General features: G+C 38.4%; 1 protein-coding gene across 3 annotated transcripts in view; it reads left to right on the forward strand.

Annotated features, from left to right (window-relative positions):
* The window catches only part of CCDC14 (coiled-coil domain containing 14), a 59,719-nt gene that overhangs the window by 3,066 nt on the left and 38,819 nt on the right, over positions 1 to 17,834 (forward strand). For all 3 annotated transcript variants that reach the window (XM_059687638.1, XM_059687639.1, XM_059687640.1), the window contains exons 2-5: positions 4,313 to 4,368; positions 4,697 to 4,769; positions 5,014 to 5,083; positions 5,173 to 5,295. In XM_059687638.1, coding sequence (XP_059543621.1) covers positions 4,313 to 4,368; positions 4,697 to 4,769; positions 5,014 to 5,083; positions 5,173 to 5,295 — 322 coding nt within the window. The remainder of the gene's footprint in view (positions 1 to 4,312; positions 4,369 to 4,696; positions 4,770 to 5,013; positions 5,084 to 5,172; positions 5,296 to 17,834) is intronic.

The raw sequence follows: 17,834 nt of genomic DNA on the forward strand, positions 1-17,834 counted from the left end.
TGAAAAACTGAAGGTTTCTCAGAAAAATTAATCCCACTTTGGGTGTCCAAAAGAAACAATCTTGAAGTGGTATTTGCATTCCCATGTTCACTGCAGCATTATTCATAATAGCTAAGGTGTGGTAACAACCTAAATGTCCATTGATGGATGAATGGATAAAGAAATATTATTCAGCTTTTAAAAAACTGGAAATTCTGCCATATGCAACATAGATGAATCTTGATATTACGCAAAGTGAAAGAAGCCAATCACAGAAGGACAAATATCACATTCCACTTATATAAGTTATCTAAGATAGTCAAACTCATAGAAGTAGAGGAGAATGGTAGTTGCTAGGGGCTGGAGTAAGGAGGAAGTGGGAGTATCTTTTTAGTAAGTATAAGGTTTCAGTTATGCAAGATGAATAAGTTCTAGAGATGCGCTATACAACATCTATATATATATATATAAGCCTAATATGCAAATTGTCCCCTTGGGAGTTTGGCTGGGAGACTGGAATTTCAATGCTCTCTATGACGTCCGTTGACCACCAGGGGGTGGAAATAAAGAAGGCCTGGCTGGCAGCTGGGGATGGGATGCCCCAGCTGGCAGCCAGAAGGAAGGCCCTGATTGGCCCTGATCTCTGGCCAGGCCTAGTGACCCTACCCGTGCACGAATTTCGTGTGCATAGGGCCTCTAGTCATGTCTATAGTCATGTCTATAATCAACAATACTGTGTTGTACATTTAAACATTTGTTAAGAGGTTAGATCTCATGCTATGTTCTTACCACAATTAAAAATTAAAAAATTATTCCAGAGCCAGTTTGAAGAGACTCATACTAAGAGAATCTGGGACAATTTGAGCATCAAAATAATAATAGTGGGCATAACCCACTGAATAAAATAGGAATCAACTAGTCTATAATAACAAATAAATGAAGAAGGAAGAGTGCTTCAGTAAAGTCAAATGCCAATTAATGTAAAAGGAATGGTGTAAGTTAGAAAAATCACTGGCAAGCAGTTGATTTAAGGTAAGAATCATCAATGGATACTAAAACTACTGAGCAAAAGTTTGATGAATAGGATGTCTGCATGATCTAAAGTATCTCCTCACAAGATGCTTAATATTTACAAAGGTAAAAAAGTAACCTTACAGTCCAGCCGTTGTGGCTCAGTGGTTGAGTGTGGAACTAGAGAACCAGGAGGTTACAGTTGATTCCCAGTCAGGGCACATGCCAGTGTTGCGGACTTGGTGTTAGTAGCTCAGTCCCCAGTGCGGGGCATGCAAGATGCAGCCCATCAATGATTCTCTCATCATTGATGTTTCTATTCCTTTCCCATCCTCTCTGAAATAAATAAAAACATATATTTTTTAAAAGTAACCTTACAATGAAAAACTTAGCAAGCACCATCTTCAGTACTCCAAGTTTATATCAGCAGTAATGGGACAGACTGACATCATGTGCCTACTCGGGTTGTATAGAGAAGGACATGGCATCCTTTTTGTGGTATTACTGCCAAAAATGCACAACCTGAGTCTAATAATAAGGAAACAATTTGAGCATTAGACATCAGAAATGTCTAAATGTCCAGAGGGATACTACCAAAATAGCTGGTTTGTATTCTTTAAATATGTCAGGGCTGTAAAAGACAATGACAATTTAAGACGCTATTTCAGACTAAAGGAGGCTAAAGACATATGACAACTTAATGCAACATATGATCCTGAATTGGACATGGACCAGATTTTTATAAAGGGCAGTATTGGGGTGATTAAATGTGTATAGTCTGTAGATTAGATTATAATATGGTATCATTGTTACTTTCCTGATTTTGATAATTATATTTTAGTTATATGAGAGTGACGTTGTTCTTTGGAAATCTTTAGGATTGAATATTTAACTATAAAGGGGTATGATGTCTGAAACTTACTCTGAAGTTACTTCAGATATATATATATATATATATATATATATATATATATATATATATGTATATGTATATATATATATATATATATATATATATATATATATTCTGAGAGAACATGACAGATGTAATGAAATGTTAACAATTGGGGAATCTGGTTGAATTATACAGCTTTTTGTACTATTTCAGTTAGAAATTACAAAAAAAAATTGATGGAAATGTGTCAATATGATAATTACTGTTGTAAAGTGTCTTAATTCTAGGTAATTTTCTTTGCTTGATTGTAATATAACCTCATGTATATTTTTTGGAGAAACACTGTGTATGATCTTACAATTATGTCATACATTTATCTCAGTACTTTTGATTTTGAAAGATAATAATTATGGTAGTTGTTTTGGACTTAGCATATTCATGCTTTGGATTTTTATTATGGTTCTGGCTCAGACACCAACATAGATAGACTTAAGAGAAAAACCCCAAGGATCTGCAGAGACCATTGGTTCTCACCGCTGGCTTTGTGACTCCATTGTATTCAGCTTATCTCAAGGAGAAATATAACTCTATCAATCCAACTTTTTCAGTGTGTTTTCAATAGCATTCTTAGAAGGAAGGCGTACATATTCAAATAAATAAAAGAACATTATATAAATCCAGAAAGCTTAGTTACTGCTCAGAGCTATCTTGGGATGAAATATGTAAACATGTCAAGAAAAATAAAAAATGTAACTGCCAACAGTGACTACACCTGAGTGGTGATATGAGGGAGTAAGTAGGGATTTAACCATGTCTTTTTAAAATTACATTTTAATGAAGATAATATATTTATTTGGTATAAAGTTGTCAAGCTATGAAAGGAGATCCATGCAAAGTCTCCCTTCCTCCTCTGTCCCCCAGATCCTTAGTTTCCCTCTCCAGAGGCAACTACAATGAACTGTTTCATGTGTAACTCGCAAGATATTGGATGCATGTAAAAACAAGTGCATATTTTTTCTTACACACAAAAGGTAGCCCACTTACATTTTAATTAAAAAAAATTAATAAAAACAGTATTGCTATATGACTTTAAAAAGAAAGATTGAGAGAATGAGATGTGGATAAAGAGGAATGGTAGTTTTTGTGTGCTGGCCTTGTCAGGCATTATAAAGAACTAGAGGCCTGGTGCCAAATTTGTGCATGGGTGGGGTCTGGCTGGCCTGCCCTAAGGGGGTATAAGGGGTTGACCGAGGCCGGGCTGGCCAGGGGGAGGGGCAGTGGGCGGTTGGCGGACTGGCCCCGCCCCCTGGTCGAAGTGGTCAAACTCCTGGTTGAGGCTACAATTTGCATATTAGGCTTTTATTATATAGGATGTGGATAAATAGAGTTATGGACTCTGCCCTATACTTAAATTACAGGCAGTCCTCGGGTTATGTCAGAGATCCGTTCCTACGGCTTGACGTAACTCAATTTTCGCTGTAAGTTGGAATCCACCTACATAAGCATCTACATCACTCACATGGAGCATATACACAGCAGTAATGAAGTGAAACAGTAAAAAATATTTAAAAGATAATAATTCCTGACCTTGTGGTAAATAGATAATAAAAAACATAAAGCACATATGTACATATGTCGAAATGACAGAACTTCTTTTTTATAAATACTGTAAATGAGAGAAGGCGACATAACCACAAAATGACATAAGTCGAGTCCGACGTAACCCGAGGCCTGCCTGTATATGTTTTGAAGAATTTGGGAAATGTAGAACATGTTCAGGGATTGACTATAGTCCAACTTACTCTGGTTACAATCATATTTCTTCACTTCAACTCACATAGACTTAAGGAACAAATGCATATGTTGCTGGCTTGACATTTTATATAGAACAAATTGTGAGTTCAGTTGTAATTATAAGTTTTTAGAATATATCACATTTATGAAAAACTAGTATCATGGTATATTCAAAAATGGAATATTATTCTGCCTTAAAAAGGTAGGAAATTTTGATACATACTGCAACATGGATGAACCTTGAAGATGTATTAAGTGAAATAAGCCAGTCACAAAAGGACACAAAAACTGTATGAGCTCTCTAGAGTAGTCAAATTCATAGAGACAGAGTATTGGCCAGGGCTTGAGGGGAGGAAGGGCTGGGAAGTTAATGTGTAATGGGTACAGAGTTTCAGTTTGGGAAGGTGAAAAAGTTCTAGAGATGGATGATGGCAATGGTTGCACAACAGTATTAATGTACTTAATGCCACAGAACTATACATTTAGAAATGGCAAAAATGGTAAATTTTATGTTATGTTTTACCACAATAGAGAGGAAAAGAGTGATATTTCAGGTTTTGTCAAGACAGTATACTGAGGGTATAATAGAAAAATATTTGTGTAACTACTATAATATAATACATTATTTCATAGGTGTTATCTTCAGGAAAGCACACCGGACCTGCTAAATTAACAAATGGAAAGAAGCAGTAAGTACTTAAAGAAGCTTACAACTTCAGGAAGTCTTGAGATTTTTCAGGTCTTTGGGCTGGACTAAATTTAACCTACCCTAGATAACTAGTGGGGTCTCTACCTTTACAAAACTCTAGGTAGGAACCATCCATATCTACCCATGTTGATCATTTTAGTGTTTAACAGGCTTTACAATCTTCATAAAGTGCTATATAAATCCATCTTTTTACATGGTTGGACAAGTTCTCTTATCCAACCTTTGCTTGAAAGAAAATGACTACTTATAATATATTATGGGGAAAAAATTTGTGTATTATTTGTGAAAATATTAAACTTGTTTTCTAGGATCCATTTGAGAAAGCTATCACGTTGTAATGCAGATTCTGGCTATCCCATCTGTTCTGACTCAGAAAGTCAGGTAAGAGTAAACTGAATTGATACATTGCACACTTTTAATTAGTCTTCAAGTAAAAGCTAACAAGTGGGGATAAAAATTCAAAGGGAAAGTATTAATTGCCCTAAGGAAATATGAATGCTTTTACTTTAAAACATTTTCTACCAATACTAAATTGTTCCTAAAAGAAATTTTTAAACTACGCAATGTTTTCTTCTCCTGCATTAAAATTATATATAAATGTTTCCAAATGACTTCCTCCTTACAGACTGAATCCGTACAGGGGCTTGATGGCTGTGCTTCTTTGCTGCGGAACATTTTGAGAAATGAAGATTCAGGTTTTATTTATTAAATGCTTCTATTTTGATAACCTTTTCTCAATGAAGTAGTTCCCTTAATGCTTATGAATTTTTGTTTTAATTAATAGGTTCAGAAATAGTATATTCAGAAAATAGATGTAATCCCAGACTTTTAGAAGGCAAAAGACATGGATCTAAAAAGAAAGGACATGAAAATCATACTGTTCCTTCATTAGTCCGGAAAGAAATTTGTAAGTCTTTTTTTTTTTTTTTAATCTTTAAATTTTTTTTTAGTTAAGGAATTACAGATGTGTCCTCATTCCCCCCCATTAACCCCTATCCTCCCCCACCCACTCATGCTCTCATCCCCATATTGTCCATGTCCATTGGTTTGGTTTATATGCATGCATACAAGTCCTTTGGTTGTTCTCTTCCCCTTACCCCCACCCTCCCCTACTTTCCCTCTGGGGATTAATAGTCTGATTGCTGTTTCTCTGTCTTTGGATCTGTCCCTGTTTATCAGTCTATGTCAGGGGCCCTCAAATTTTTTAAACGGGGCGGGGGGCCAGTTCACTGTCCCTCAGACCGTTGGAGGGCCGGAGTCGGAGAGTGCGGCGCACATTCCACACATGCGCACTGCAGGCCCCGGACGAGTCAGCTGCTAAGCAACAGGCAGCGGCAGCAAAAACACCATCTGTTTATGTCTTCCTCTATCTCTTTTTTCAGTGTCCTGTAGTTTTTCGCATATAAATCTTTTACCTCCGTACTTAAGTTTATTCCTAGGTAGCTTAATTTTTTTGGTGCGATGGTAAATGGGATTGCTTTTTTAGTCTCCCTTTCTGTAAGTTCACTATTGGTGTAAAGATATGCCTTAGATTTCTTGGCATTAATTTTGTATCCTGCTACATTGCCAAATTCATTTATTAACTTTAGTAATTTTTTGATGGAGTCTTTAGGGTTTTCTATGTACAGTATCATGTCATCTGCAAATAAGGACAGTTTTACTACTTCTTTTCCAATTTGGATGCCTTTTATTTCTTCTTCTTGTCTGATTGCAATGGCTAGTACTTCCAGTACTGTGTCGAACAGGAGTGGTGAAAGGGGGCATCCCTGTCTTGTTCCTGTTCTCAGGGGAAATGGTTTTAGTTTTTGCCCATTGATTATGATGTTGGCTGTGGGTTTGTTATATATGGCTTTTATTATGTTGAGGTATGATCCTTCTATTCCTACCTTGCTGAGAGTTTTTATCAAGAAAGGTGTTGAATTTTGTCGAAAGCTTTTTCTGCATCAATTGATATGCCTATGTGGTTTTTATCTCTCAATTTGTTTATGTGATGAATCACATTTATTGATTTGCAGATATTGTACCATCCTTGCATCCCTGGGATGAATCCTACTTGGTTATGGTGTATGATCTTTCTGATGTATTGCTGGATCCGATTTGCTAGAATTTTGTTGAGTATTTTGGCATCTATGTTCATGAGGGATATTGGCCTATAATTCTCTTTCATTCTGTTGTCTCTATCTGGTTTTTACTTTTTCTTAAAAAATAAATCTTTATTGTTCAGATTATTACAGTTGTTCCTGTTTTTTCCCCTCATAGCTCCCCTCCACCCAGTTCCCACCCCACCTCTGCCCTTACCTCCCGCCCCCGTCCTCATCCATAGGTGTACGATTTTTCTCCAGTCTCTTCCCACACTCCCCAAACCTCTCCCCCTGCCGGGGTCCAGCCCCAGCAGGTCCAGGGGTCCCCAAAGGTGTGGACGGAGTCGGCGAAGAAGGAATGACATGGAGACAGCGTTCAGTTGATCAGCAGCCTAGCCAGGATCTCTAGCCCGGATCTCCAGCCAAGTTCTGGTCTGGATCTCCAGAGAGGTTCTGCTTCGGAGCTCCAGCCAGGTTCTGTGGCCATGTTGTCTCGCTAGGTTCTCCAGCCAGGTTCTGTCTGAGATCTCCAGCCAGGTTCGGTCACCAGGTTCTAGTCAGGTTCTCTTGCCATATTTCTGTAGTCAGGTTCAGTCCAGGATCTTTTGCCATGTTCTCTCCAGCGAAGTTCTTCTGTCTGTAGGTTCTGTGTAGGTTCTGTGCCTAGGTTCTGAGTGTAGGTTCTGTGTTCTGAGTTCTGTCTCCTGAGTTCTGTCTCTCTCTGTCTGGTTACATCTGTATTTATACCAGTTGATTCAATCCTATCAATCTCTATTACAAAGGTTAGGGCGTTTCTTATCTCCATTCCAGGGAGTAAAGATTATGTAGCTTAAGCATGATTGTTTGTAGTTAAAGTGATTAATTACCCGCCTGGCACTTAGTTGAGGGGTTTTATTCCCTCCCTAACTTCAGGGGAAAATCCCTACCTGGGGAAACAACCTTTCTCAGAGAGGAGACCTTGGTTAAAACACATAGTGCCAAGAAGGTGAGCAAACATATTAAGAACCGTATGCCATATATGCCAGGTCCCTTGAAACAGCAAGGATGGACCGGCTCCCGGCATCCCCCCCCCCCCCCCCCCGAGAATTGTCAGTCCACTCCCTTTCTATGCCCCTGATTCTACTATATTCACCAGTTTACTCTGTTCATCAGATTTTTTATTCACTTGATTTTTAGATTCACTTGTTGATAGATATGTATTTGTTGTTCATAATTTTTATCTTTACCTTTTTCTTCTTCCTCTTCCTAAAGAATACCTTTCAGCATTTCATATAATACTGGTTTGGTGGTGATGAACTCCTTTAGCTTTTTCTTATCAATGAAGCTCTTTATCTGACCTTCAATTCTGAATGATAGCTTTGCTGGATAAAGTATTCTTAGATGTAGGTTCTTGGTATTCATCACTTTGAATATTTCTTGCCACTCCCTTCTGGCCTGCATAGTTTCTGTTGAGAAATCAGCTGACAATCGTATGGGTACTCCCTTGTAGGTAACTGACTTTTTTTCTCTTGCTGCTTTTAAGATTTTCTCTTTGTCTTTTGCCCTTGGCATTTTAATGATGATGTGTCTTGGTGTGGTCCTCTTTGGATTCCTTTTGTTTGGGGTTCTCTGCGCTTCCTGGACTTGTAAGTCTATTTCTTTTTCAGGTAGGGGAAGTTTTCTGTCATTACTTCTTCAAATAGGTTTTCAATATCTTGCTCTCTCTCTTCTTCTGGCACCCCTATAATTCGGATGTTGGGACACTTGAAGCTGTCCCAGAGGCTCCTTACACTATCTTGATATTTTTGGATTCTTTTTTCTTTTTGCTTTTCCGGTTGGGTGTTTTTTACTTCTTCGTATTTCAAATCTTTGACTTGATTCTTGGGATCCTCTTGTCTGTTGTTGGATCTCTGTATATTATTCTTTATTTCAGTCAGTGTATGCTTAATTTCTAGTTGGTCCTTTTTCATATCCTCAAGAGTCTCACTAAGTTTATTGGTGGTTTCTAGAAAGATCTTGGAAAATCTTATAACTGTGGTTTTGAACTCTATATCCAGTAGTTTGCTTTCCTCCATTTCTGTCATTTGTGACCTGTTTCTTCGTCTCCGCATTTTTTATGCTTCCCTGTGTTGGTAGAGTGGCTTTGTGTGCTAGGTGTCCTATAGGGCCCAGTGGCTCAGCCTCCCCAATTACCTGGGGTGGACACTCTTGGTGCACCCCTTTGTGGGCTGTGTGCACAGTCTTGTTGTAGTTAAGCCTTGATCGTTGTAGTTATCACTGGGAGGAATTGACCTCCAGGCCAATTGGCTGTTAGAATCAGCTGTGTCTACAGTGGGAGAACCTCTGTGCTGGAGACACCCTTATGGGTCAAGACTTGCTTCAGTGGGGCTTTGGTGCTCACTGAGTCTGGCCCCTGAGTGTGTCCCTTATGGATCTGAGGAGTTGTAATCTGGATGGTCCCACTCTGACCACTGGGTACACAGGCTTTTGGATCTCTAAGGAGGTGCTAATTTAGCCTCTGCCTGAGGCTACCCAGCAGGAGCTATGGAGAGATCTGCAGATTCCTCTTCCTTGTTTGCGTTTTGGAGGTGCCCAGATGAGGCCCAGCTGTGAAGCAGTGCAAGCTGCTGTGGGGCCTTGGGCCTTCCTTAGGATGTTCTGGGTCTTTCTGACCCAGCTGCAGTTTGTTAGGTAATTTTAGATCTCAAAGGGCCAGCCCATTCATATGCAAAAGCCTCGGCACACAGCTTGGGTGGGGCGGGGTCTCAGGGAATCAACAGGGCAGAGCAAACAGCTATGGCTGATCCTCAGTCCTGCCCTAAGAGGTCCCGTGTCTCAGTGTCCGCAGTAATCGCTGCAAGCACCTCTGAGAGAAAGCCGCCCTCGAGTTCCGCCCACTGCCAGACAGTCCAGTTTCTCCCCGTATGAGTCTGGGTCCCCAAAGACTCTTCCGGAACTGGGGTCAGGGCCGTCAGGAACTTATGCCTCCCTCCAGATTGCAAAAGACACCAGCGTCCTCCGTTGCCAGCCCCTTTCCACACGCGCTCGAGCCTCCAGAGCTCTGCACTTTACTTCCGCACCTCCTCTGAGTCTCGGTGTGCTTTTCCCTTTCCTTCTAGTTGTAGAATTTCCACTCAGCCAGCTTTCCTGTGGTTCTAGATGATGTCTGTTTTGTCTTTTAGTTGTATTTTTGAAGTGGTTGTGCGAGGCAGCAATTTCAGGTGTTTACCTATGCTGCCATCTTGGTTTCTCCTTTTTTTACTTTTTTATTTAAATATAATACTTAATTCTGAGGGTTTAATAAATTATCAGGATTATGCAATTGGTCTTCCATTTTAATAATATGTTGGTGTGTGTGTGCTTATGCTTCCCTTTCTCTATTCAGCTTCTAATTGCTAAGTAGTTACTTTGTTTATCATCATGTTCCCAGGAAGTAAAGTAGATAAGTGACTGAGTTTTGTAGGAGAAAAGATTAAAACTCAGAATGGTATTTGGGAGGTATGTAGAGTTATCTTTGTTCTCCTTGCCACTTGTTTTCATAGATAATATTGGTTGAGTTACATTAAGTATATACTTACTATTTTTAAATTGTTAGTATTTATATATCCTAGTAGATTCAGTAGCTCAACTTGTTGAGCTGCACTGTTAGAATACATGGTACATAAGAAGGTAAAATTCCAAGCTGGGTAGATATGTAAGGAGAGAGAGCCTGTTACCGATTGACGATGAATGTAGGCCAGGATATTTTATACCCTCACAGTTAACTTGGTGACTTAATTAAGTGTAATAATTCAGCAAACAGCTTCGAATAAGCAAGTTTGCTTATGTTGTCTCTTGGAGACATATAGAACAAGATAGCCCCAAAATAAAGATGATGTCCATAATGGGAATTCAGATGGACAAGAATGGGACTAGCTAGTTCCACTGCTCAGGTGGGCCAGCTCAGTGTTAGCACAGCAATGCATGCTGAGATTCAGCTCAGGCAAGGGGTGAACTTTAGAAAATCATCTACAGCAATAGTCCTAGATATTAACAGATTAGGATCTAAGCAAAGAGGCTGAGCAAATGAGGTGAGAGCATGCATAGGACTAGAGGTTGATGTTCCATATGGCCCCTGAGTCAGAGAACTAAGGCAGAGGAAACAACCTACTAACCCAGTGATGGCTAACCTTTTGAGCTCGGTGTGTCAGCATTTTGAAAAACCCTAACTTAACTCTGGTGCCGTGTCACATATAGAAATTTTTTGATATTTCCAATTATAGTAAAACAAAGACTTATATTTTTGATATTTATTTTATATATTTAAATGCCATTTAAACAAAGAAAAATCAACCAAAAAAATGAGTTCGCATGTCACCTATACACGCGTGTCATAGGTTCGCCATCATTGTACTGACTCATGTTGGAGGCCAGTCATATTTAGCCTCCCATTATCTTGACCTGCACTGGTCAGGGTGGTAGTCACTAACCATTGAGTGTTTGAAGTATGGCTAGTACAACAAAGGAGCTGAATCATAAATTTTTTTAATTTTAATTAAAAATGTTTTTTTAATTTTAATTTAAACCTGGGAACTGTTATTTGATCCAGTTATTAGAAACATTTAAGTATGTTTGGAATAACATGAGTACATGAACCTACTTTTTCAACTGAAAATGTTATTAAAACAAAATACAGAGCAAGTATTTCTGATGAAAATTTAGCATCCAGATTGAGGTGTGTTTTGTATAAAATACACACCAGGTTTAAAAGATTTAATACAAAAAAATAAAATAACTTTTAAAATTAATTGCATGTTGAAATGGTAATATTTTGGATATACTGATTTGAATAAAACATGAAAATTAATGTTATCTACTTTTGCTTTTTTAATATAACTACTGGAAAACTTTAAATTGCACATATGGTTTACATTATATTTTTATTGGTCTAAACCAGGGGTGGGGAACCTTTTTAAAAATATATATATATTTTTTATTGATTTCAGTGAGAGAAAGGGAGAGAGAGAGATAGAAACATCAATGACAAGAAAGAATCATTGATTGGCTGCCTCCTGCACAGCCCCTACTGGGCACCAAACCCACAACCTGAGCACGTGACCTCCTGGTTCATGGGTGGGTGCTCAGCCACTGAGCAACACCGGCCAGGTGTGATGGGGAACCTTTTTTCTGCCAAGGTCCATTTGGATATTTGTAACATCACACTTGGGCCATACAAAATTATTCACTTAAAAATTAGCCTGCTCTATTTGGTCAAACATTTAATTAACTCACCTCTAATGCCTTAGCAGGGCCAGACCAAATGATTAGACCCCTGGACCAGACATTCCCCATCCCTGCTCTAAACCAATGCTGACCAATACTACAGCCAGTTTTATTTTATAAATAATGTTTACTTAGTTTATTTATTTTGTAAATTTTTGTCAGAGCACAGCCATGCTAATTCATGTATGTATTTTCTATGACTGTTTCTGTGCTGTAAAGGCAGAGTTGAGTAGTTGTGACATAGAGTCCACCTGGGCTGGACAGTGTGCTAACCCTGTTCTAAACTCTTAAAGCAGAGGCCTATGTATTATGGCCCAGTGGACAAAGAAAGGGTTGGTAGTACCAACTGCCTATTCCTCCAGTGTCCTACTTTTTTCTCAAGGCAGGTTATTTCTTGTCCAGGGCACCCTTCTTCAAGGAACTCTCATTTGGAATGTACATGGATGACAGTAGTGGTGCTATGGTAGCAGCTTGGATCCCAGCTTAACTACTTGTTACTCAGAGTTCGAATAGGAAACAGATGGCAACACTTAAGATAACAAGAGGGTTTATTAAAAAAAAAAAATCATTACAAAGGTGTAAGTGGGATATAGGGAATCCACAAAGGATTGTACCAGCCTAGTGCCAGCAGCCACAGAACTGTTATCATCTGTGGGCCTTAAAGGATGAAGTGTCGGAGAGGTTACTGGGACTCAGAAAGAGATACTGTTGCATAGGGTAGGCCAGTGGTCGGCAAACTCATTAGTCAACAGAGCCAAATATAAACAGTACAACGATTGAAAATTCTTTTGAGAGCCAAATTTTTTAAACTTAAACTATATAGGTAGGTACATTGTTATTAACCTAATTAGGGTACTCCTAAGGCTTAGGAAGAGCCACACTCAAGGGGCCAAAAAGCCGCATGTGGCTCGCGAGCCGCAGTTTGCTGACCACGGGGGTAGGCCATCTTGATAAGAGAAGAGCAATGAGCTTCTTTAAGGAACAAAGCCAGCCCAAGATGTTCTCACACAGTTGGGATAAACATTCTGCTTTCTTTCTTTGATAAGAATTCTGTTGGATCAAAGCCAACTTGATTTTTATTCTTACAAGCCAATAAGTTAGTCTTACTACGTCACAGATACTGGCAGGAGACACAAGACCCCTGGGTCAGAGACAAAGGAGTTTATTATTCATACCACAGCAAGCAGTGTGTATATCAGCTTATTTGTTTGGTTCCACTTTGCCATCCATTCCCAGGGAGCAAATGTGATGGACCCAGATGGATGTTGCACATGCTGAGGGTTTAAGTTTCAACTGAGGAACACTGATTTCATTGCTTTGGGTAGTAAGAAGTAAGCAAGCCTGTACTTGTCTCAGGGGAAAACATTACCTTATCACTCAAGGTTGCTCTAAGTTTCAACCTTAGAAATGGCCCAGGTAAAGAGCTTAAGGTCAAGGCCTACTTTCTTGGTATACCCAACAAGACATGTAGGAGCAGAAGAGACTCATGAAGGACTGTCTCTTAACAGTGTAATCCATGTATGGATCAGCAGCTTAGGGAGAGCAGTGTGGAGACTAGCAGAGGATGGATTTGGATGAGCAGATAAGAGATATCTCGCAATCTGGGTCCCAAGCATTAAATTCATATTTGGATTAGAGTCAAATCAGCAGTTCTGGCCTATGGTCAGATTACAATATTTTTATTGTCCTCTCCCCTGTCCCTTTGTCATCAGAAGGTAGTACCTACTTTCCATAGGATAATAGGGCAATATTAGAAATTAGTTCTCATTGACTTATTTACTCCTAAGGTTGACTCATTAGGAGCAGAAACATCCTTTCCTTTAGGTCAATACTCCATCTTTTCTAGTTTACCAAACTGCAACACTATCTAGAAAGGATATATTTTTTGTGTGTGGTTGCAGCTGTAATACTCTGTTATCACAGTGCTCAATAGCACACAAAAACCATGCTCTCAGTACTTGCTCTTTTCCATCTCTCCACAAGTGAGGTAAATTATAAATAGAATTTTAAGGAATTTGTTAGAGTATGTTAACTAGTATATATCTATAATTTTAATTTTAACATGCATTACCTTACTATTGGAGGTATGGCACCGTATGTGTTTTCTGCCTGGGACCTGTCAGCTCATTTAGTGTCTATGGAGTCGAGCTTGCCTAACTTAATGTATCCTAGGAGTAAAGAGGCAGAGAGGCAGTTCCAGAAGTGCATCGAGCTTACTTTTAGAGTACTCCTGACAGTTAAAGAAAAAAAAAAACATCTAAATATATAAAAGGCTAATATGCTAAGTGTCCAGCCATCTGGGTAATGACATCATGTAGCAATGCCTGGCTTCCTCTCCCTAGTGACTAGCCTCCTTGCAGTTTCTTTAGCCCAGGAACACAACTTGATTGATAACCAGGTGGAAACACTTTACACTGTAACCAAATGTCTGTGAAGTGTTTTCCCGTGCCTCATCTCATTTGATCTCACAGAAGTCCTGGAGTAGGTAGATACAAGACTCGGTGGAATCCTGTTTTCTTTGCATTAGCTGGAGAAAGGAGATTTAGAAAGCTTAGAAATTTGACCCGACTGACAAGAAGTAAGAAATGGTGGACCTTGAAAATGACTTCAGTTTTTCTCACTGCGCAGAATATAGTCAAACATTGCTGCAGTTAAATATTTTACCCTTTGTTCTCCCTGTGTGAGCTACAATAATAATCTGCTTTGTGTTGATATTTCCTGCTGTGTTGCTGACAATTACCTGAAAGATAAGTTGGGGTGCTTCAATGGGCTGGAAAAAGTTTAGCTAAATCAGAAATTAGGTCTAATTAAGCAAGTTTATTCTATATTTATAAAAGGCTAAGTTGACTCGTGCATGCATGATACATATAAAGCTCTCGCTGGTGCCAGTCTTTCACTGGTGCCAATCGCACATGTGTGTTTTGATCTGTCATTGTCGATCGTGAATTTGGTTGACATTCTATTATAGAGAAAGGGTGAATAGTGATATTAAAATATTTCTTCTAATTAATTTCCTTTTAATGTGCACAAATTCGTGCACTGGGCCACTAGTTTTTTAATAAGCAGTTTTTTTACATTTGATAACTGTTGAATACTGTAAGCACATGACTCTGCTTTCAGTAACCTACATATATTGCTGCTCTCACCTTGGGGAAATAAATCCCTACAGACAGAACACTTTCAGCATTGATTGCCTCCATCTAGGCTAGGTGTTCTTTACATATTTCAAATTATAATAGGCACCCAGCAGTTCTTATCTGCAGTAGATGTTTGTTTTGTATTTGGCTGGCAGGAATTATCTCACCTATCAGGCAGTGTGTATACCCAAGGAGCAGTGCTGTACAGAAGTTGGAATTCAAAGACTGAAAAAGTTTTGAGGATTGAGTAAATAAATGTATCCGTCATGATCCTAGTTATCAGCGGACACCAATTAGACATATTGCCATCCTAATCTATTAGGTAAAGTTTTCATGTAGGTGCTTTGGTGTGATGAACAAGAGCGAGAAAATATGCTTGTGAAGTAACAGGTGGTGGTTTTTTGTTCATTTTAAAATTGTGTAGTAGTATAAATGCAGTCTTTCATATATCCATTTTTTGTTTTTAACTTGTTTTGGATAATTTGCTTTAAGATTTTTTTTTCTAATATAAATCTTCATTATCAGCAGAGTTTCATATGGACTGAGTTAATACAGGAGCAAAGTAAGTCATTTTAATTATAAGACTTCGATTTTTAAGAAATGTTTGAAGCTCATTAATTTATGTTGGATGATGACATCTGCTGGCAGACACGTAATATTGTAGCTCATCTTTATCACAAATTGTGAAAACAACCCCTTGAAAAGAAGGTGAATGAGAGCCTGGACCTGTGAGTGTGAAATCTGAGAATTCCTCAAACCAGACAATTCTTATCTTAGATGAGGCCAAAAGAAATCCAAGAGCAAAGAGAGACCCACGAATTAAGACGAAAGAAAGAGCTGTGTACTGGATGGGCTGACTCTGATCTCACCCTCCATCATTTTAGATTTCAAAGTTAAAATATATCAGAGGATACTTTTATGTTTGATGTATAATAAAATTATATTTTCAATAAGAAATATTTCTCACAGAAATGTTAACCAATTTTGGTGTGGATCATTTATTCAGATAATAAAGAATAACTATTATTGCTTAGAGTAGGCAGACATACTTAAAGGTTTATTATTGATATCAGATGGGAAATTTGTGAAATATTTACTTGTTTGTATTAAGATTTTGCACCCATTTGGCAATATAGGTAATATTTATTGAGTTCTTAAAATGTACTAGACATGGATACTTTACAAGTATTATCTCATTTACTTCTTAACATAACCTTATAAAGTAGATGATACTTTTGTTATCATTTTTCTGATGAGGAATAGATCAGGTTAAGTAATTTGCCATAAGTTACTCAGCTAATTCATGTTAGTGTATATTCACAGGAATAGATCATCTCAAAAGGAGGCATATCCCAAGTCAAAATGGAACTCTCTAATATCTCCAACCATTTTCATAGTCAAATTTTAACTTTGTAGTTTTTTCCTTTAACAGTTTTTTCTCTCTTCATTGGTTATAGTATTTAATCTGCCTTAATTTTTTGCTTTTGCACATAAGTTTTATGCTTTTAGAAATGTTATTTTCAATATACTATATTTGTGTAATTCCATACCAGAAATTTAACTGTTTTATTCTTTAAACAATTAAGGGATAACTTTCATAAAGCATAAATCTCGATAAAGTTTTTTATGTGTGTACTCCCATATAGTCACCTCCCAGGTGAAAAGATATAGAACATTTTCAGCACTCTATCAGGCTCTTGCATCATTATCCTCACCATCACCTTTCCCCTCATCCCCAGGTAACCACTTCTCTGACTTCTATCTCCATTAGATGGTTTTACCTATTTTTAAACTTCATATAAATGCAATTGTACACTGTGCAGTCTTGTGTCTGACGTCTTTCATAAAATGCTATGTCTGTCAAATTCATATAACTAGTTGTGTATATCAGTAATCTGTTCTTTTACATTTCTATGTAGTATTCCATGATATAAATATACCACAATTTATCCATTTCTATTATTCATGGCTATTGGGTGTTTTTAGTTTTTGGCTACTGCAAATAAAGCTATTTGTGCACATTATCATTATATACCTGGGGCACAATTGCTGTGTCAGAATATTTGTATATTTAGCTTTGGTAGGTACTGCAAAAAGCCATATATTTTTCTAAATGTATCTCATACCCTAATAACCTGTGATCACCCAAGACCACAATCATTTCTGTTAATGGTCTTTTTTTTTTAATCTTTATTGTTGAGAGTATTACAGATGTTCCTCTTTTATTCCCCCATTGCCCTCTTACACCTGGTTCCCACCCCACCCCAGGTCTTCATCACCCTATTATCTATGTCCATAGGTAATGCATATATCCATATAGATTCTTTGGTTAATCTCTTCCCGCCCCTTCCCTCTGAAATTTGTCAGTCTGTTCCATGTTTCCATGCCTCAGGTTCTATTTTATTCATCAGTTTATTTTGTTCATTAGATTCCCTGTTTGTTTATTTTGGTTTTTAGATTCAATTGTTCATAAATATGTCTTCATTGCCATTTTATTCTTCATATTTTTCATCTTTTCTTCTTCTTCCTCTTCTTAAAGTATACCCTTCAACATGGTGATGAATTCATTTAGCTTTCTCTTGTCTGTGAAACTCTTTATTTGATCTTTAATATTAAATGACTAGAGGCCCAGGGCATGAAATTCATGCACGGATAGGGTCCCTAGCGGCTGCCGGCTGCTGGCCAGGGCCTCCCTTCCCCCAGTCTGTTGGCTGGAGGGCGGTGGTAGGGTCTGAAGAAAAGCAGCACAGGTGGCCTGACCAGGACCCGGGTGAAGGTCACCCCCTCTCCTCTCACAGGGAGATGTCAGCATGGTGGAACAGTACCAGACCTTGTAAGAACCACGTCACAGAGGCCCTGCTATGACTCTCTCCCCCTGCCACTCGCTAGCTCCTGATGTTCTGCTTTGTCATTTTGTGTCACTTAGGGGCTCCATCTGCCTACAGGAGTCCCCACACAGTGACCACAAGTCCTGCTCACTCTCCAAA

Source organism: Myotis daubentonii, chromosome 3 (assembly GCF_963259705.1).
Source record: "Myotis daubentonii chromosome 3, mMyoDau2.1, whole genome shotgun sequence".
Lineage (NCBI taxonomy): Eukaryota > Metazoa > Chordata > Mammalia > Chiroptera > Vespertilionidae > Myotis > Myotis daubentonii.